The sequence below is a fragment of the Eulemur rufifrons genome, chromosome 24 (assembly GCF_041146395.1).
Source record: "Eulemur rufifrons isolate Redbay chromosome 24, OSU_ERuf_1, whole genome shotgun sequence".
Taxonomy (NCBI): Eukaryota; Metazoa; Chordata; class Mammalia; order Primates; family Lemuridae; genus Eulemur; species Eulemur rufifrons.
Window position 1 is genome coordinate 13,260,636 of NC_091006.1, and position 20,606 is coordinate 13,281,241.

Here is a 20,606-nt window from a genome sequence, read left to right on the forward strand (position 1 = left end):
GCCAGCCAGCCCTCCCCCTCGGCCGGCTGGGCTCCTTGGCGCTGCCTGGGGTCCTTTCCGCTCGGTCCCGCCTGCCAGCCCCCGCTGCGCTGTGCCCCGTCCGGCCAGGCCTGGAGCCGACACCACCGCCATCATGCCGGCCGTGTCCAAGGGCGATGGGATGCGGGGGCTCGCGGTGTTCATCTCCGACATCCGGAACTGTGAGAGCGCGGCCGGGGGACACTGGAGACGCGGGGGAGGGGGATATCATGAAATTGAGGGGTTTAGGGGTCACAGAGGGACTCAGGGGATAGAAAACCTTTGCGGTCGTAGAGAGAAAGGATAGACGGGCCCCGGGGGGAACTTTAGGGTGGGAGGAATGCAGGGGCTTGGGGTGTCACAGAGTGCCTCTTCAGGTGACGACACGGAGTAGCTAGAGGGGTCCGGGAGGGTCTGGTCTGAAAAGGGAGAAGGCTAGTGAGGTCCCAGGAGTGGGAACATAGAGGTGTCTCCTGGGAAAAACAGAAAAGACTGGGGGATCGTACAAACGGTAGGGTTAGAGGCATCCCTGCTGTAGACAGAAAGAGGAGGAGGTGCATGGGGGGGTACCCTGTGGAGCGATGGAATGGGAGGAGGCCAGAGGGGACCTGGGGGATGTGGAACATAGGCAGCCTCACGGGGCAGGGCTTGAAGGGCCCAGAGAGGGGGTGTCATAGACGGGAAGGGGCTAGCTAGGTCACTCTGGTGCATGACTAGTGACATAGAGGAGGTCCAGGAGTGGTTGAAAGTCCAGGGATTTGGGGAGGAAAGATGGGAAGGGAGGGAACTATGGGGGGACCTTGGGGAAGAATAGAGGGGCCTCAGGATGGGGAATTGCTTAGAAGACATGGGAGGCATTGGGGAGGTGCTAGGGGGGCTACTGAGGGAAAAGGAGGGACCCAAGGAGCACAGAGGGTAGGGGCTGCAGGTGTAGAGTCTTGAGAGAACCCGAGACAGGGAATGGGGACCTGGGAAGGAGGGGACCTTATGGAGTGGGAGCTTGGGAGATGTGTCAGAAGAGGGAGAGCCAAGACCTCAAGGTAGGAGTCAGGGGGCCTGGAGGGTTTGAGGGGTAGAGATCTGGAAGGCTGGGAGATAGGGGAAGCCTGATCCCAGAGAGAGGTCAGGGGTCAGGGAGCAGGTCGGGCCTGGGTCTGAGCCCTTCCCTGTCTGACCACATCAATATGGGGACAGTGATTCCTGCTAGGAAGGGTTGCTGTGACAATGGGAGGCCTGGTGGCAAGTCAGTTCTCAACTTCTGGGAGTGGCTGTTGGTGTTTGGAGCTGCCAAGAGCGTTCAGAGGCTGTATCTGCATGGGCTTTGGGGTCAGCCAGGCCTGGGTTTGAATTTGAATGCTGCTGCTCCCCAGCTGTGTGACCTTGAATGAGGGACTTCACCTCTCAGTTTCCTCATCTGTCAGAGAGACCGCTGATGGCGCCTTCCCGAGGAGGTGGTTGTGCTAATGCACGTGAGTGAGGCCTTTCACATGTTCCAGGCACTAGACAGATCTTGGCTGTTGTTATTTGGCTGGATCTGAAGAGCAGTTAAGTGCCCAGTGATAATTTTAGAATTGAGTAGTTGTGGAAGGATCTGGCATGTAGTAGGTGCTCATTGAACAGGACGGGTGGAAACTGTTGGGTGTCAGTTGGAGGAGAGACGACACAGTTGTTACGACAAGGAGCAGCACTAAGAGGGGCTGTGGCCTCGGTGGGGGCCCGCTGCTCAGAGCAGACGTGTGTTGCCTCTGCTCCCCACAGCCACGTGACCCTCAGCAAGTCATTTATCCTCTTTGAGGCTGAGTTTTCTTGTCTGCAAACTCCATTAATGACAGCATCTTGTCTCTGAAGGGGCATTCATTCACTCATTCGCTTGACATACACTTTTTGATCACGCTAGCATACCAGGCCCTGTTCTAGGTGCTGGGGCTGCAGCGGTAAACAAGAATCCCTGTTCTTGGGAGCTCCCATGCCCCCAGGGAGAAAATAAACACAGAAAACACACTAAATGATACAATGTCAGGTGATGACTGGTGCTGGGAAGGAAAGGAGGGGGAGAGGACCAGGATTGAGAGGGTGATCAGCGAAGGCCTCGTTGAGGTGACATCTGAGCAGAGCGAGCCCTGTGGATTTTGAGGGAAAAGGGTCCAGGCAGAGGGTTGGTGTGGTCAAAGGTCCTGAGGTTGCAGCATGTTAGATGTGTGTTCAAATAAGAGGGAGGAGATCAGTGTGGCCGGAGCCGGGTGAGTGACAGGGAGAAAGGGTGGGAGATGAGGGCAGAGAGGCGGTAGGATAGGGAAGGGTTTTGTGGGCCATGGTGATCACTTTTGCCTTTTTCTGAGCAGAGGAGGGATGTGGCCGATTGATGTTTTAAAATAATTCCTCCGGCTGCTGTGAGAACAGACTCTAGAGGTAGAGCTGGAAGCAGGGTACCAAATTAGGACGGTGTTTCAGGCCTCCGGGCGAGAGATGGTGTTGGCTTGACTGGGGTCAGACGGGACTGATGAGAAGTGGGTTTGGCATAAACGTTGAAGGAAAAGCTGGCAGGATTTGCAAAGGATTTGATGATGGGGGTTGAGGAAGGAAAGGGAAAACAGGCAAGTGTCCCTGCAGGACCCCAGAGGGGACACTTAGACTTGCTCAGCCACAGGAATCAGGCTTGGAAAATCCAGGCTTCCTCTTGTCCATTTCTCAGCAAGCGTATGTTGAACGGCTGGTCCGTCTCAAGCCTCGTGATGGGCATTAGGGTCACAGTGGTGAACAGGACAGACTCGTCCATGCTCCATGCAGCTCCCAGCCCGTGTTGGGGAGAAGGAGCCGGGTACAAATTGCACAGCTCCTTCTCACAAACGCTTGTACGTGGGCGTTCGTGGCAGTTGTTTGTGAAAGCGGAAAAAGTGGAAACAACCCACTTGTCCATCAGCTGATGAGTAAACAAAATGTGGTCTGTTCACACCATGGAATATTACTGGGCCGTAAAAATGAGTGAAGCATGACACATGCTACAACATACATGAACCTTGAAAACATGATGTGGGGTGAAAGAAGCCAAATACAAGAGGCCACATATTGTATGATTCCATTTAGATGGAATGTCGGAATAGGCAACTCCATAGAGACAGAAAGCAGATTAGTGGTTGCCTAGGGTGGCAGGGGGTGTGGAATGGAAGTGACTGCTAGTGAGTACAGGGCTTCTTTTTGGGGTGATGACAATGTTCTGGAATCAGATAGTGGGGATGGTTGCACAACATTGTGAATGCACTAAAGACCACTGAATTGTACACTGTAAAAGGGTGCATTTTGTGGTATATGAATTGTATCTCAATTTTTGGAAAAGATGGAAACATTTTGGAGCTGTCTAAGCCCAATGAGGAAGAGGGCCATAGTGTTGAGAAAAGGGGGGCTCTGTCTGGTCAGGGAGCTCAGGCCTGGCTCTGCCTCAAGAGAGACCCTCAGAACTGTGCAGACAGGACGTGGCGGAGTTAGCCAGGCCAGGGAAGTGGAGAAGAGCTGCAGAGGCAGAGGGATGGCAAGTACAAAGGTCCTGAGGTCGGGGTGAGGCTCTGCAGAAAGGCCACACTGTGTGGCAGAGAAGGATGGGGTCTGACACGGGAGGTGGGCAGAGGCCGGGTTGGTGTCTGTGCTGAGAGCGCTGGGGAGGGTTTCAACAGGAGCGAGGGAAGGAAAGGGGTGAAGGATGTGCATGCGTGGGGCAGGGCCAGAGGTGAACAGCGGGGTGAGTGTGGGGCCGACCTGCGGGAGGATCTGAAGGGCCTAGTGGCGCTCAGGGGGAAGGGTCTAGATCTAGACTCTAGATTCTAGAAGGAGGCGAAAGGCAGGCTTTGAGGAGAAGGATGAGGCAGGGCAAATTCTGCAGATAAGCGGGAGAGGCTGAGGCTGGGTCCAGCCTGAGGGCGTTGTCCTTTCCTTCTGCCTGGAGCAAGAATCCATCCAAAGTCATGTATGTGACAGGAAGCCACTTAGGGCAAGGGCTTGGGCTGCCTCCTGTCTAGGGCCCCCGGCTCCAGTCGGGGCAGAGTCTGGCTCGAAAAGGCCTTGGGAGAGTCCGCTGAGTGAGTGAATGGGAGCGGGGCGCTGGCTGCCACAGTGCCCTGGGCTCCTCCGTTAGGGCACATCCCAGCAGGGGAAATGGGGACCCACTGTGATGTTGACATCTCCCCCAACCCAGGGAGCTCAGGCCCTGGGTCTGACCCCCTCCCTGAGTCCCCAGCTCCACCTTTTGCAGGTCCTGCCCCAGGGGAGGCCTCAGGAGTTGTTTGCTAATTGAGTCAATGAATGGATGGATATATGGATGGCAGAACCAGTCTTTGAGCTCCAGCTGAGTGCCAGGCACGGTGCTAGGTGACAGGGCCACAGCAGTGAACAAGTCCCCGCCCTATGTGCTCACATTCTAGGGGGCAGAGGGACCAATATACAAGTGAATATATCAGGTGTCCAGACAGGTGGCAGGAGGCATTGGGAGGAAGATAAAGCAAGGGAGGGTGGTGGGGCTGGGGATAGGATGGTGCTTCTATATGCTCAGGAACCTCTTGCTGAAGGGTGACCTTGGAGCAAAGAATGGAATTTAGCAAGTGAATTGGGCAGGCACACCTTGGGAGGAGGATGGTCCAGGCAGAGGGAACAGCCTGTGCAAAGGCCCTGAGGCTGGATTGTGCTGGAGTGTAGCAGAATCTTGGAGGAGGAGAAGAAGGAGGAGATGGCCGCCATGCCCATTGCCATAGGGGGAGACGACAGAAGATTCAGCCAGAGAGGGAAGAGGGCAAATGGTGCAGGTCCTTGCGGGCCACAGTGAGGATTTTACTTTTGCTTTGAGCCAGCTGGGAACCATGGAAGGGTTTGGAGCAGAAAAGAGGAGGGACCTGAGTCAAGTTTTCCCAGGACCCTTCTGGCCACTGTGGAGAGCACAGAAGGCCAACCACATTCCACTTTGGTGGCTGTCCAACATGAGTGCACCATCGGAAAGCCCCTGCTCTCACCCCAGGCCTGAGCCCCAGCACCCCCCTTCCAGCTGGGTGTTTTCTTGTGGCCTTGATCCACAAATCTTTGTTCAGCACCTCCCTGTGCCAGGCTACTGTGGACCCTGGGGACACTGCCAGTACTGAAGCAGCCATACATCCCTGTCCTCAGGGCACTGGTGTTCTGGTCTGGGAGGTGACACTTGGCAAGTCTGCACGTGTACCGTTAATATGTCAGGGGGCAACTCCGGCAGGGTCTCAGTGGCTTGCATTTTTGGCCTGGCTTAGCAGGAGAATGACAGGGTTTGACTTTGTTATTTAGGAGAATATATTTCATCACTCAGGGACGGTGATAACATTAATAACACAAGCAGCGTCTAACCCAGGGCTGTCATACAAGCCACATATATAAGTTTAAATTTTCTTGCCACATTAAAAAAGCAAAACAATCAGTGAAACGAATTTTAATGTATTTTATTTACCCCAATATGTCCAAAATAGTATTTTATCATGTAACCGATATGTTAAAATTTATTGATGATGGTTTACATTCCATTTTCATACTAAGTCTTGGAAAGCCAGTGTGTATTTTATACTCAGAGTGCATCTCATTTTGGAGGCTATAGTCTCATTAGAATCGCTTGCTCTGTATTAAGATTTCATAAACTTTAGCCTGGGCTCTCTGGCTACTTGGGAGGCTGAGGAGGGAAGATCAGTTGGGCCCAGGACTTCGAGTCTGGTCTGGGCAACGTAGTGAGACCCAATCTCTAAAAAAAGAAAATTTTTATTTCGTAAAACTTATAGTTAAAAAAAATAGATTCACAAAGTACCCAAGTTCCAAACAGACTTTTCCAGTCACTGAATTGAGGATCAGTTGTTTAAATTTACAAAGTTTAAATGTATTACAATGAAATAAAATGAGAAATCCAGTCCTTTGGTCACACTGGCCACATTTCAAGTGCCCAGTGGCCACAGGTGGCTGATGGCTCCCATTTTGGACATTGCAGGGCTAAAATGTCCTGAGCTTTAGAGTGGCCCAGGATCAACAAAATTGCCACCTGGAGCCCTTTCTGAGGACTCAGGGCTGTTGGGGCTTGTGCAGGAGGCCCATAAAGCCACCCACCTAGTAGATGGGTTGTCTGGATTCTGGAAGGCTCTAGAAGGTTTTGCGGTGAGGTGCTGGACCCGTGTTACCTCCGTGAAACATACTACTTCCTCCAGGGCAGGGCTCAGGTTTGTCCGGATGCTTTCGGTGGGCGGTAGTAGCAGACTCACCCTGATGCCTCTGTGCTTAGGGAGGGCTTTATCTCCCCCAACCAGAAGGCCCAAGGTGGGGCAGATCCCTGGGGCCATCGGCATTTGCCTTGGCCTTGCCTTACTCTGACCTGTCACAAGATGTTGGCCTCCTTCCACCCACAAGCACAGTGACAGCCACAGGCAGAACAGGGACCTGCTCCCTCCCATGACTCCCCAGCACCCTCTGAAAACCCAGGAGTGGTCTGGCCCCACCTGCTGTGGACTCTGTTTTATCACCTTGAACTCTTTAAGCTTCCTGACTGCCTCATACCTCCAGGCCTTCCCACATGCTGGGCCTCCTTCTCAGAGCACACCTTATTACTGCCTAGTCCATTTCAGCCTCATCTTTTTTTTTTTTGAGACAGAGTCTCGCTCTGTTGCCCGGGCTAGAGTGCCGTGACGTCAGCCTAGCTCACAGCAACCTCAAGCTCCTGGGCTCAAGCAATCCTCTTGCCTCAGGCTCCCTAGTAGCTGAGACTACAGGCATGCACCACCATGCCCGGCTAATTTTTTTCTACATATTTTTAATTGTCCAGCTAATTTCTTTCTATGTTTAGTAGAGACGGGGTCTCGCTCTTGCTCAGGCTGGTCTTGAACTCCTGACCTCAAATGATCCTCTCACCTCGGCCTCCCAGAGTGCTGGGATTACAGGCGTGAGCCGCTGCACCCTGGCCAAGCCTCATCTTTTGATCCTCAGATCCCAGGAGCCGCCTACTGGGAAGCCTTCCTCCCTGGTCTGAAGCCTCCCAGCCCCCACTGTGTTTGCTCTTTCAGAATGCCCACCATTGTCCCTGTCTGCCTCCTCTCCAGTCCAGGGCCTCCCCAGGAGCAGGGCAGATGTGACTCATCCCCGAGCCTGGCCCAAGAAATCCCTTTGTGAACCAGACAATCCCTTTAAAGCTCCCTCATATGCTTGTATGCCTCCTGTGACAGTGAGCTCACTCTCCCTTTGCTGGCTTGCCCTGAGTGCAGGAAAGTTATCCTTTCCATTAGTCCAGGCTGTCACAGCTGCCTTCAGCCCTTTTTCCCATGCTTTACCCTCAGCAGCACCTGTGCACTGTCCCTGGGTGCCTGGGCTCTTCCTTGTCTTTAGGTCTTCGCAGATCTCTGCCTCTGCCAGTTGCCCTCCCTTCGAGGCCAGAGCCCTTTGCTTTTGGAGACCTGGTGCTTTTGTTCTCTCTGAATTCGTTCTTTTTTTTCTTTCTTTCTTTTCTTAGATGGTGTGTGTGGGGGGGTGGTCTCACTGTGTTGCCCAGGCTGGTTTCGAACTCATGGCCTCAAGCAGTCCTCCCACCTCGGGCTCACCAGTAGCTGGGATTGCAGGCATGAGCCACCACACCTGGCCTGAATTCTTTTTTTTTTTTTTTTTTTTGAGACAGAGTCTCACTCTGTTGCCTGGGCAAGAGTGCCATGGCGTCAGCCTAGCTCACAGCAACCTCAAACCCCTGGGCTCAAGCAATCCTCCTGCCTCAGCCTCCCGAGCAGCTGGAACTACAGGCATGCGCCACTGTGCCCGGCTAATTATTTCTATATATATTTTTAGTTGTCCAGCTAATTTCTTTCTATTTTTAGTAGAGATGGGGTCTCGCTCTTGGTCAGGCTGGTCTCGAACTCCTGACCTCGAGCAATCCTCCCGCCTTGGCCTCCCAGAGTGCTAGGATTATAGGCGTGAGCCACCGCGCCCGGCCCCTGGATTCTTTTTTATGGTGAAGTATATCGGTTATGCTAAAGACAGTATCAAATAGATGTGGACAATTTAAAGACTGAAGTAAAAAAATATATACATATATGTAAATATATTTTAAATATAATCTAAAGAATATTTTTAAATATATATTCTCTTTTTAATTATATACTTTAAATTTAAAGAATATTTAAACCATATATATACATATACATACTCATATTTGTATATATATTTAAATCTCTTTTAAGTACAATTTAAAGAATACGGTCACGTGTTGCTGAACAACAGGGCTACGTTCTGAGAAAAATGTCACTTAATGACTGGGATGTCTGAGAAATGTGTGAGGTGATTTCATCTTTGTGCGAGCGTCACAGAGTGTACAAACCCAGGTGGCAGAGCCTGCTATATACCTAGGCTTCATGGTCTATTGCTCCTAGGTGCAAACCTGTGTAGCATGTCACTGTACCGAATACTGTAGGCAGCTCTGACACAAAGGGGAAAGATTTATGTATCTGAACATGGAAACATAGAAAAGGTACAGTAAAAATACTGTATTATAATTGGACCACTGCCGTATGTGTGGTCTGTTGTTGACTGAAACGTTGTTTCGGGGCAGGACTATATTTAAAGAATATATGTATTCTTTAAATTTAAAGAATATTTTTAAAATGAAAGAATACTTAAAAATATGCACATACGTATTATATATATTCTTTAACCACCTTTAAATTGTGCATATGTGTTTGATGCTGTCTTCTGGGTAATTGACATACTTCACTACACAAATATATGAATATGTATAAATTTACATATAAATATATTAATGCATATGTGCACATATACATGTGAATAGCATGTCTATAAAAAAGCCCACAGATCGTAAGTGTCTAGCGTGATGAGTTTTCTCCAGCTGAACCCAGACAGATAACCAGCTCCAGAAAGGACGTTCCCAGCTCCCCAGCACCCACCTTGGGCCCCTCCCAGGCCTCAGCCCTCCCCAAGGGTAACCCCTGCTCAGTCATCCAGCATCTCGGGGAGGTTCTGCCTGCTTCCCGAAGCTTTTAATAGAGGGTAAAACAAAGGCAAAGAGGGCTTTAGCCTCAGAAATTTAATTGCTATTCAAATTTCTGTCTACTTGCGACAAAGTTTAGGCAGCTACTGCTTGATATCCAGTTCATTTACAAAAGATGGTGCTGGGTTTTTTTTTCTGGTCCCTATAGAAAATTTTGAGGCAAGCAATCGAAGCAGTTGTGTGGTCATGCTCAGGTGAGGAAGGGAACAGGGCGCATGTGCTAGTTCCGAAGGGCCTGGGCGCCCACCCAGTGCTGCCCACAGAGGGAAGCACTGTCCCGACCCTCAGGGCCACCCTCTCCTGTGCAGTCCTCACCCAGTGGCTCAGTTCTGGCTGTCCCTCGCTGCTGAGCTGCTCCCAAACCTCCTCATCTTTCCAGGTCTTCCTCAGATGTCCCCTCCCCTGGTAGCCTCCACCAGGGCCCCAGGCAGTGCCAGGGCAACCTCCATCCCTGGTACCTCTTGCTCGTGTGTGGCTGACAGGACCCCCTCCTCCCCCACTCCAGGCCAGGAGCTCCTCAGAGGCAGATGAGAAGTGGCGAGTGTCCCTGGCAGCAGCGTCCTGCTCAGGCCTGACCCACGGGGCCTCAGGAAAGGTGTAATTAATAAATGAAGGATCAGATGGCCTCTGGGGGACACTGGCCAAATACGACTCCTTGCTGAAGTAGTGGTCCCAGAGACTTCCCAACCTTGTCCCCAGGCCCTGCATCTCGCTCCACTGCTTAATGCCCTTTGTTCACGTTGTCCTGCCTTCACGGAGCTCTGGGCACTCAGGAAGCCTTTGGGACGTGGAGTTGCTGCCCGGAGAGGAGACAGACCCTGGCCCTCCCCTCCCGGGGCTCCGGGTCTGGTCTGGGAGACAGAGGCAGCACAGGCAGTGTGGCAGCCCCGGAGGGACCCCAGGATAGCGCTGCCCGTTAGAAATGAAGTGTGAGCCCCGAGTGTCACTTCTACTTCTCCGGCAGACGCATTTTTTTTTAAAATACAAAGAAATGAGCAAAGTTATTTTTTATAATATTTAGTAATATTCTGTAACCCAGTACACCCAAAATATTACCATTTTAACATGCAATCAAAATTTTACAAAGTTTATGGAGATACTTTACGTTTTTTTTTCCCTCACACTGTTTTCTAAACCCCACATGTCTTTGCCGTTTACAGCCCATCTCAGTTTGGAACAGCCACACTCTAGGTACTCAGGAACCACCTGGCTGACAGCTGCTGTGTCGGACAGTGCAGCTCTAGGGTCCCCTTGGCACTCTGATCAGGAGGCGCTAGCCAGAGGGGCTTCCTGGAGAAGGGGATATCTGAAGCGAGGCTTGTGGAGTTTCCCTCCGAGTTGGGAGCGGGGGGCGAGGTGGGATTTCTAGAGAGAAGGATGGCCTGTGTGCCTGCTTGCTTATTCTTTTTTTTTTTTTTTTTTTTTTTTAAGAGACAGAGTCTTACTCTGTCACCCAGGCTGGAGTCCCATGGCACGATCATAACTCACTACAGCCTCGAACTCCTGGCCTCAAGTGATCCTTCCGCCTTGGTCTCTCAAAGTGCTGGGATTACGGGTGCCAACCCATTCATTCTTTCATTCATTCATCAAATGCACACTTGAGCCTCCTGGGGGCCCAGCCATGTGCTGAGGGATGTGGATGGCACAGACGTGGGTCAGAGCAGGTCTCTGCCCTTTAGATAAACAGACATTTACAGAGCACCTGCTGTATGCCGGGCACTGTTTTAGGACTTCCCTCCTGATGCTCATAGTCTGAAGTGGGGGCCGTTAGACAGTAAAGATAAGTGAAATAGACATGTGGTGTGAAATGTACTAGGGAGGACTTTTCTTTTAATGCTAGAAACAGAATAATAAGGAATTAACTTTAAAGAAGTGGTCAGGAAAAGGCCACTGGAGGAGGTGGCAGGAGCTGAGACCCAAATGATGGGAAGATGACAGGAGGTGGCCTCAGGCAGGGGGCACAGCACATGCAAAGGCCCTTGAGGCAGGAAGGAGCAGGGGGCAGTGGGGCCCTGGGGACACAGCAAGGTGGTGAGACATGACACTGGTAGATTAACCAGGGCAGGGCCAGAGGGCTTAGTGCTCCACAGTGTAGAGTCACCCCGACTGGTGTGACAAGAGCCCCACATAGGAGACAAGAGGGAGGCAGGGAGGCCAGAGAGGAGGCTGCTGCGCTGATGCAAGTGACTGAGCACAGGGTCTGGGCGCAGTGGTCACAGTGGAGGTGTACAGGAACTCATTCCAAAGGTCGAGCCAAGAGGACAAGGCGATGGCTTGAGTTGGGGTAAGGACACCCAGGTTCTGTTTGGAGGAGTTGATTGAATGGTGGAGCCTGTCAAGGGCGAGATGGTGACGTCTGGGACGAGTGAAACGGGGACTCAAGGGGGACATGGGAAGCAGAGAGGGCGGTTGGGACCCGTTCACCATCCGGTCAGAGCATGCTCAGAAGGGGGTGCCACAGGGCACCGGGGAGCACAGAGGAAGCACGGGACCTGACCTGTTGGGTAGGGGGCTTTGTGGAGTCAGTCCACAAGCGGGGCTTGTCAGAGGTGTGGGAATGTCCCAGGAGGGCAAACTGGGGAGAGGCAGGCGGCCGGGAGACAGGAGCCAGTGGGGGACAGACCAGGCAGGAGAGGACAAGGCCATGGCCATGGGGAGGGAGGGGCCGAGGACAGCACACGAGGGTCTGACCCGGTGGCTGGGCAGACAGTGGGACCTTCATGGGATTGAGAACTAGGGGAGGAGACCCTGGCGGGGGTGGGGTCCTGGGGACAGCCAGAAGGCAGATGAGATCTTCATTCATTCATTGGTCACATACTGTGTGTGCTGGGGGCTGAGACAGGGCCCTTAGGGAGGACATCCAGAGCACTGAGAGCCCAACAAGGGAGCCCCAGGAGCCCCACAGGGCAGGGCACAGTGGGAACAGGAAGGAGGGAGGAAGTCAGGGATGGGCCCCCTGGGCTGTGCAGGTCAATGAGCTGTGGTTCTTCCCTCTCTGAAGCTCCTCGCCTGGGCCCCAGGGTGGAGAAGATCTGCCCTTCCAGCTGGGTGGGGCCATGCCAAGGAAAGTGAGGGCAGGTGGCTGAAGTCCCCAGGCCCCTCATCACCAGCCCTGCCTTCTCCCCTCCCCAGGCAAGAGCAAGGAGGCGGAGATTAAGAGAATCAACAAGGAACTGGCAAACATCCGCTCCAAGTTCAAAGGTAGGTTGGGGGCTCAGACTCCTGGGTCTGAGGGTGGAGGGAGTTGGGGGCTGGGGCTCCTGGGATTTGTACTGTGATCCTTCCTCATTTTTGGCTCCCTTTTCCTCCTTCCTCTGGCCCCAGGGGACAAAGCCTTGGATGGGTACAGTAAGAAAAAATATGTGTGCAAGCTGCTCTTCATCTTCCTGCTTGGCCATGACATTGACTTTGGGCACATGGAGGCTGTGAACCTGCTTAGCTCTAATAAGTACACAGAGAAGCAGATAGTGAGTCTGGGGAGCAGAGGGCTGGGGGCTTGGACCTCTGGGTCTGAGGGAGGAGGGGCTGGCAGTGCAGCCTCCAGGGCTCGAGGGTTGGGGTTTGGGGTCCCTTAGGCACACGGCTTCCAGCCATCCTCCTCCCTCCCCGCCCAGGGTTACCTGTTCATCTCTGTGCTGGTGAACTCAAACTCCGAGCTGATCCGGCTCATCAACAATGCCATCAAGAATGACCTGGCCAGCCGCAACCCCACCTTCATGTGCCTGGCCCTGCACTGCATCGCCAACGTGGGCAGCCGTGAGATGGGCGAGGCCTTCGCTGCAGACATCCCCCGCATCCTCGTGGCTGGGTAAGGCCCCGGGGACCCTTGCGCAGAGGGCGGGGGAGGGGAGGTGGGAGATGAGGCCCAGCCAAGTTTGAGGCTCCAGGAGTTTGTGTCACCTGTCCAAGGTCTCCCAGCCGGGATTTGGGGCTGACGCTGGGCTGGGGACCTGAGTCGTTGTCTCTTCTCATCTCACCAAGCAGCTTTGCCGCTGTGAGGCTGTCGGGTACGCAGAGCTTTAACATTAGGAGGGGGTGGGTAACCTTAAGCTATGTTGGTGACAGCCCTCCAGAACTTCTGTATCTTCTCTAGTTATTCAACAACACTTACTGAACACCTACTATGCTGCAGGCGCTATGCTGATTGCTGGGGATATGGCCATGCCCAGAGATGGACCTGGTCATTGCCCTCCTGGTGTTCATGGTCCAGAGTGGGAGAGAAACGGTGATGGAAAAATTGCAGGATGAAATGTAGAATTCTTCTCTCAAAACTATGCTCTGGGGCACAGGAGCCTCAAAGGGGGTTTAATAGAGGTGTCTGACCTCATTGGGATATCAGGGAGGGCTCCCCAGAGGAAGTGGCATCAGGCTGAGACCTGGGTGAGGAGTAGTATTTAGCCATGGAAGGGGGGAAAAAGCATGTAGGGCAATGGGATCAGGTTGTGGGATCATCCTGAGGCAGGAAGTCATTCGGCAGATCTTTCTTGAGAATCTGCAATGTGCCAGACGCTGTTCCAGGCCTGGGAGGCAGTAGCGAATAGCGGGGACCCTGTCGTGCCCACCCTTGAGGAGCTTCATCTAGTAGGGGACACAGGCAGCAAGCAAATACATAAGTAAAGAAGATGAGTTCAGACAGTGACAAATGCTGTGAAGAAAACAGGGTCATGGTGGGCAGCAGGGGCAGTGGGGGAGGCTGCTCAGATTAGACTGGTCAGTGACACTCTCTCCAAGGAGGTGATGTGTAATTTGAGACTGGAAAGCTGAGAAGAAGATAATCATTTTAAAATTTTGGAGAAAAAGTGTCCCAAGCAAAAGGACCAGCAAGTGCAAAGGGCCTGAGGTAGGCATGAGTACAGTGACCACAGGAGAGTTAGGGCAGTTTGGAGTTTATTCTAACTGAAATGGGAGGTGACTGGTGTGTTTTAAGCAGAAGAGTGACATGATTGGCTTCATATGTTAAAAAGATCCCTCTGCCTGGTGTGAGCACAGGTGGGACTTCTATTTCTGGCAATGTGGTCGACCACATACCTGACTGATGTTCTTGTTGAAACCCAACTATCAATATTGGATAGAAGGGGAAGAAAGTATCCTTTCATGGATTCATGAGTTAGCCAGAAGATAAGGAGCACACAGGCCACAAGCCAAGAAAAATGTGGCCCCCAGGGAGGTGAGTGGCATGCCAGAGCCACATTTTGCTTAGAAGGCATTTGCTGAACTGGGTGAACCCAGGTATTGGTTTGAGGGCCCCGTAGCCTCTGGGAACAGAAGATAAAGCTTGTCTCCAAGAAGAGGCTCTAGAAGGCCACACTTCAAAGTGAGAGTGACCTAGAAATAAACCCCCTTGGGTGCTGTAAGCAAAATTACCTGTCTCAAACCTTTGCACAGAATGGCTCTCAGACTGGTTTCCAGTCTGATTTTACCCTACCTGGGTAGGCCAAAAATCCCAAATCAACCTTTTGTTCAAAGTGGTGTAAACTGGTAGTACCTCAGAATCCAGCTCAGGGAAACAGAGATGGAGATTTAATTTTCTGTTTTTTCTTTTCTTTTGTTTATATCCTGTACTCCTTTGTGGGAGAGATGGAGATTTTAGAAAGAAAGACTAAGGGTCATGGAAGACAAAGTCTAACATGATGCTGTTTAGAGTTCTAGAAAGAGAAAAGGGAAAGAATGTGACAGAGGCACTGTTGGGAGAGATAATGGCTGAGAATATTCCAGAACCAACAAAAGAGGCTGGCCCCCAGATTCAAGTAGCCCAAGAAATCATAAGCAGAAGTACAGAGTGCAGGGGCGAGGCGGGGATCAGTGAGACCAGCCAGGCATCTGTCCCCGTCGTCCAGGTCAGAGCTCACGGTGGCTCAGACCAGGGCTGCGGTATGGAGTAATTACGGGAGGGGCACGTTCTAGAAGGAAAGCTGACAGGACGGGTTACATGTGGCGTGCAAGGAAGAGAGATGGGAAGTTGAACTGGTGGTGAGTGATGGCAGACCATTCCTTGGGATGAAGAAGACTGGGGTAGAACTCTTCAGGGAGAGCAAGACCAGAACGCAGTTTGACCATGCAGAATTTGAGTTGCGTGTAGACGTCTGAGCAGAGACTTCAGGGAGACAGTTGGACCACAGGGTGTCAGGGTCAGAGGGAGAGAGATCTGAGAGAGATCACAACTGTCCAATAAAAATAGCAGTTGGTTTTTTTTTTTTTTTTTTGAGACAGAGTCTCACTCCGTTGCCCAGGCTAGAGTGCTGTGGCATCAGCCTAGCTCACAGCAACCTCAAACTCCTGGGCTCAAGCGATCCTCCTGCCTCAGCCTCCCGAGTAGCTGGGACTACAGGCATGTGCCACCATGCCCGGCTAGTTTTTCTATATATTTTTTTAGCTGTCCATATAATTTCTTTCTATTTTTAGTAGAGATGGGGTCTCACTCTTGCTCAGGCTGGTCTCGAACTCCTGAGCTCAAACAATCTTCCTGCCTCGGCCTCCCAGAGTGCTAGGATTACAGGTGTGAGCCACCGCGCCCGGCCCCAATAAAAATATAATGCATGCCACATAGGTATTTTTTTGTTTCCTAGGATTTTGTATTTCAGTTTAAACCTGATCTATCCAAAATATTACCATTCTGACACTGAATCAGCATTAAAATTATTCATGAGCTATTTATTTGGCATCTCTTTTTGGTGCTAAGTCTTTGGAATTGCTCGTGTGATTTGCACACACCTTGCATTTCAGTTTGGACTCGCCACACACTTCAAGTGCTCAGTAGCCACATGTGGCCGGGGGCCATCGTATCGGGCAGCGCAGGGGTAGATGGCGATTAAAGCGATGGGCCAGAGGAAGCTCCTCAAAGAGGACGTGAACAGGGAACAGAGGCGCCTGAAGGCTGAGCCCTGGGGTGGCCCAGCGAGTAATGCTCTGGCAGGGGGGTGGGGGACGCGTGATCAGAGGTGTGGGAGGAAAACGAAGAACAGGCCGTGACTCAGAACTCCGAGAACTTTGATGGAGGAGGGAGTGGTCAGTCATGGCAAAGGCTGCCAACAGTTTCAGTCAGGGACAGGCCGTCAGCACTGGCTTAGGGAGACAGAAGTCGCCGGCCACCCTGAGGAGGAAGAATTGGGTGCTTCCAAGGACTGGGAAGGAAGCCAGTGTGGCAAATGCATGTGGGTACTGGTGACATCGTCCCAGTTTCACACAAGGGGATGGATGCTGAGGGGGCAGTACCCTGGCAGGGTCCAGAGGCGGGGGATGGGGGCGGTGTCCCACTCTAGGCTGGGCTCTCGACCCTGGAAAGTTGGCTTTGGCAGTGACTGGCGAACAGAGGAACTTTTTTTTGTAGTAGGCTTTTTTAAAAATGGAGATAAAATTCACCATTTTAACCATTTTAAAGTGTATAATTCAGTGGTTTTTAGTATGTTCATGATGCTGTGCAACCACCTCCACTATCTAATTCCAGAATATTCTCATCACCCCAAAAAGGAAACCCTGTACCCATTTAGCAGTCACTAATCACTAATCTCCCACTCTCCCTACTGTACCTGGCCCACGGCCACCACCAGTGTGCTTCCTGTCTATGGACTGGCCTGTTCTGGATGTTTCATGGCAGTGGAATCCTACAAGAGGTGGCCCCATGTCTGGCTTCTTTCACTTAGCCTCATGTGTTCCGGGTTCATCCATGTTGTAGCTTGATCTGTACTTCATTCCCTTTTATGGCCAAATAATATCCCCTTGTATGTGTAGAGCACATTATTTATCCATTCATCAAAAAGGCTCCACTGCTCACACCTGGAACCTCAGCACTGTGGGAGGCCAAGGCGAGAGGATCACTTGAGGCCAGGACTTTGAGACCCATCTGGGCAATTATGAGACAATAGCGAGACCCTGTCTCTATAAAAGTAGAAAAATGAGTTGGTCATAGTGGTGTACACCTGTAGTCCCAGCTACTCGGGAGGCTGAGGCAGGAGGATCGCTTGAGCCCAGGAATTCGAGGCTGCAGGGAGCTATGATCATGCCACTGCACTCCAGCCTGGGCAACAGAGGGAGACTCCGTCTCTAAAAAAAACCGAAGACTCCACCTTTTGGCTGTTATGCAGAATGTACTCCTTTGTATGAACTTTATTTTCAGTTCTCTTGGTAGATGCCTCGAGAACTTTCTTAAAGTCACATCTTTCTTAAAAGAGAAAACAGTTCCAGTTGAATTTCCCCTTCCTGTCCCTCACATAATCTCTTGCTCTTCCCCTCCTCCCTGGTCCCCTGAATTCAGTGGTTTTTTTTTTTTGAGACAGAGTCTCACTTTGTTGCCCAGGCTAGAGTGCCGTGACGTCAGCCTAGCTCACAGCAACCTCAAACTTCTGGGCTCAAGTGATCCTTTTGCCTCAGCTTCCCAAGTAGCTGGGACTACAGGCATGTGCCACCATGCCCGGCTAATTTTTGTATATATATTTTTAGCTGTCCATATAATTTCTTTCTATTTTTAGTAGAGACGGGGGTCTCACTCTTGCTCAGGCTGGTCTCGAACTCCTGAGCTCAAATGATCCACCTGCCTCGGCCTCCCAGAGTGCTAGGATTACAGGCGTGAGCCACCACGCCCGGCCCCGAATTCAGTGGTTTTTATTCCCATCTTCATTTGTGTCCTTTTATAACTTTTAAAACTTGACCTGAATAGCACCGTTCTCTCTGCTGCCCGTAACCAAGGTGATAAATAGCTCTCAGCTCTTATTCCTTCATTTTGCATCAGTGGTTGTTTCCGCATCTGTCAATGGAGAGGACACCAGAACCCACCTCCTCAGAGGGCTGTGGTCAGGGTTAGACGGGTTCATACTCAGAAGCGCTCCGAGCAGAGCTTGGCCCACAGCAAGGGCTCGGGAGACGCGAGCTACGGGGACGGTGGTGAAAATGCCACCACTGATCGAGCATCGTCCGTGCACAGGCTTCTTGCTGGTTTCCGGTTTTCACTTGGTGAGCGTCAGGCAGTGCGTGTTTCCTTAGGGTGGGTGTCGAGGGACAGCAGTGCTGGTCTTGGTCCCTGTCACACACAGCAGCAGAATTGCCAGTTGTTCTCCGGAGGGCCTGTCCCCTTGTCTCCTCCCAGCCGCAGCACACGGGGCTTCCCGTCTCCCCAGCCTTGTCCGGCAAGCATCAGCCTAGCTGGTGGCAGGAAACAGCCACTAGGTCCCTGCAGTGTGTGATTCTCCTGCCCGTCCAGGGAGACATGTTTTCACCAGGACTTTGGCTCCGGCCGGTCCCCCGTCTTAGGGCTTCCCCGTGTCCTTTGCCTGGGAAAGACTTTACTGAGAGGCCACAGCCAGTCTTGACAGCTCCTGGCACCTCCTTTGTGCTCAAGGCCACACCCTCGCCCCCAACAGACTCATTTCTTTATCCCCAAACCCAACAAGATCCTTATTTTCCTGAAGAGGAGATTGCCCATCAGAGAGGGTCAGTGACTTACCCCAAAACTGCACCACACAGTCAGAACTTCACACAGAGCCATGGGAGCACCTTCTAGAACAGCAGCACGCTCCATGCTAGGAAGTGGATCATGACTGGGACACAGAGTCTGTCCTCTGATGTGGGATGCCCATTGGCTGCCAGGTTCTGAGCCAGATAAGCGCGTACATTAGTTCCCTGTGGCAATAAATTGCCACAAACACGGTGGCTTAAAACACCAGTCGGGGAGGTCAGAAGTCCAAAGTCAGTCTTGGTGGGCTAATGTGTAGGTGCGGGCAGGGCTGGTGCCTTCTGGCCTTTTCTAGCTGCGAGAGGTCGCCTGCGCTCCCTGGCGCGTGGCACCTCCTCTCTTGTCTGACCTCCGTCTCATCCGCGTGCCTTCTGGCTCTGACCCTGCTCTGTCCCCATCATAAGGACCCTGTGATGACAGGGCCCAGAAGGCTAACCCAGGATCCTCTCCCCATCTCACGATCCTTAATCACACACTGCGGAGTCTCTTGTGAATGTAAGGGAGCATGTTCACAGGTTCTGGGGATCAGGGTGTTGACACCGTGGGGACCATCACTCAGCCCCCCACAGTGTTTGACAGGCTCCTCCCTCCCCTCAGAGGGGAGCAGGGGTCCCATTTTTACAGAGGATGATACGGAGGCTCAGGGAAAGGGATTTGCGGGAGGCCACGCAGCCTCGGGTGCCAGTTCTGGCCCTGCTTGCCAGGGGCCACTCAGTGTCCTCCCTCGGTGTGTCGTTAGCAAGGCAAACTCTGAATGTGTCCAGTATTGAACTTGGGTTCCCACCCGGCGCCCCCTTCTTGCCCTGGGCACCAGGCACCCATGCAGCCAGCAGCTTCACCACTCGATGCATCTCTTGGGTCAGAAGCTTGAAGGTCATCTTGTCCCCTCTCCCCTCTCCCCTCGTCATCTAGCTCACAGCAAGCCCTGCTGTTTTGACTTTTAAAGATGTATCCAGAAGGCAACCATTTCTCGCCCGCACAGCTTCCGAAGTCAGATCTGGGAACGGCCATCAGCAGCAATACCCATTTTCTCAGTTTGTCATGAAGATAAAATGAACACGTTAATCCACGCAGGGGCCCGTGGTAGCGCCGGGCAGGCTGGAGGGCTCTAGGCGGTAGCTTTTCCTGCTGTTGTGTTAGTGTCACGTTGCTTCTCTGCCCACCGCAGCGGCTCCTGGCTGCCGCTGGGTAAAGCGAAGTCCCCGCCGTGGCCCACAAGGCCCTGCACGGTCTGGCCCTCTGTTTCCTCCCTGTCCTGTCTGCGGCCCTCTGCCCTGCGGCTCACTCGCCACAGCAGTGGCTTTGGCACAGGCTGTCCCCTCGCCTGGGCGTTCTGTTGCAGAGGATCTCCCGTCTCTCCTCATCAAGTTACTCAGTTTTCTGTTCCCCTGTCACCTTATCAGAGAGGCCTTCCTCCAAAATAGCGTCCCCGGCACTCTCCGTGCTGGCCTCAGTTTGTCTGTAGCACAGACCCCAGCAGTGTCCTGTGTGTGTGCGGGCGGAAGCTGTGCCCTGGCTGGCGTCTGAGCCCCCAGGAGCACGAGCCCTGGGACCACTGTGCCCCCCTTGATCCATAGCGCCCACGCAGTGCCCGCAGGCACCCGCTGCGTGCTTGGTGAATGGGTGACGGTGCTTGGCCCTGCCAGTGACCCCTGAGGTTCCTGAGATGCAGCCCCTTCTGCAGGAGGACACCTGAGTCCCGGTGGCGACGAGCAGCACCAGACTGGATCCTGGGTCCCCCTGGCTGTCTGCACTCCTGCGGCCACTTGCACCCTTCCTGGGAGGAGCAAGACAGGAGGGGAGGTGTGCAGGGCTGGGGCCCCGCTGACTCCAGCTGCCCCCGCCCCGCGTTGTGTCCCCACAGGGACAGCATGGACAGCGTGAAGCAGAGCGCGGCCCTGTGCCTGCTGCGGCTCTACAAGGCCTCGCCCGACCTGGTGCCCATGGGCGAGTGGACAGCCCGCGTGGTGCACCTGCTCAATGACCAGCACATGGTGAGGCCCCGTGTCCCCAAGACCCCCCAGCTGCCCAGAGACAACCCTCCCTGCCCTCCCCGTCCCTGAATGCCCAGGTGTCCCCACCTCTGTCCCTCCCCCAGTCCTCCCAGTCCTTCTG

At 52.8% G+C, this 20,606-nt stretch overlaps 1 protein-coding gene across 3 annotated transcripts in view; it reads left to right on the forward strand.

The window, feature by feature from the left end:
- AP2A1 (adaptor related protein complex 2 subunit alpha 1) overlaps positions 1 to 20,606 on the forward strand; it is a 32,362-nt gene continuing 11,756 nt past the window's right edge. For 2 of the 3 annotated variants that reach the window (XM_069458393.1, XM_069458394.1), the window contains exons 1-5: positions 1 to 200; positions 12,179 to 12,247; positions 12,371 to 12,513; positions 12,661 to 12,854; positions 20,356 to 20,485. In XM_069458393.1, coding sequence (XP_069314494.1) covers positions 134 to 200; positions 12,179 to 12,247; positions 12,371 to 12,513; positions 12,661 to 12,854; positions 20,356 to 20,485 — 603 coding nt within the window. In that variant the 5' untranslated portion in view covers positions 1 to 133. The remainder of the gene's footprint in view (positions 201 to 12,178; positions 12,248 to 12,370; positions 12,514 to 12,660; positions 12,855 to 20,355; positions 20,486 to 20,606) is intronic. The other variant, XM_069458395.1, reaches the window with a different exon arrangement.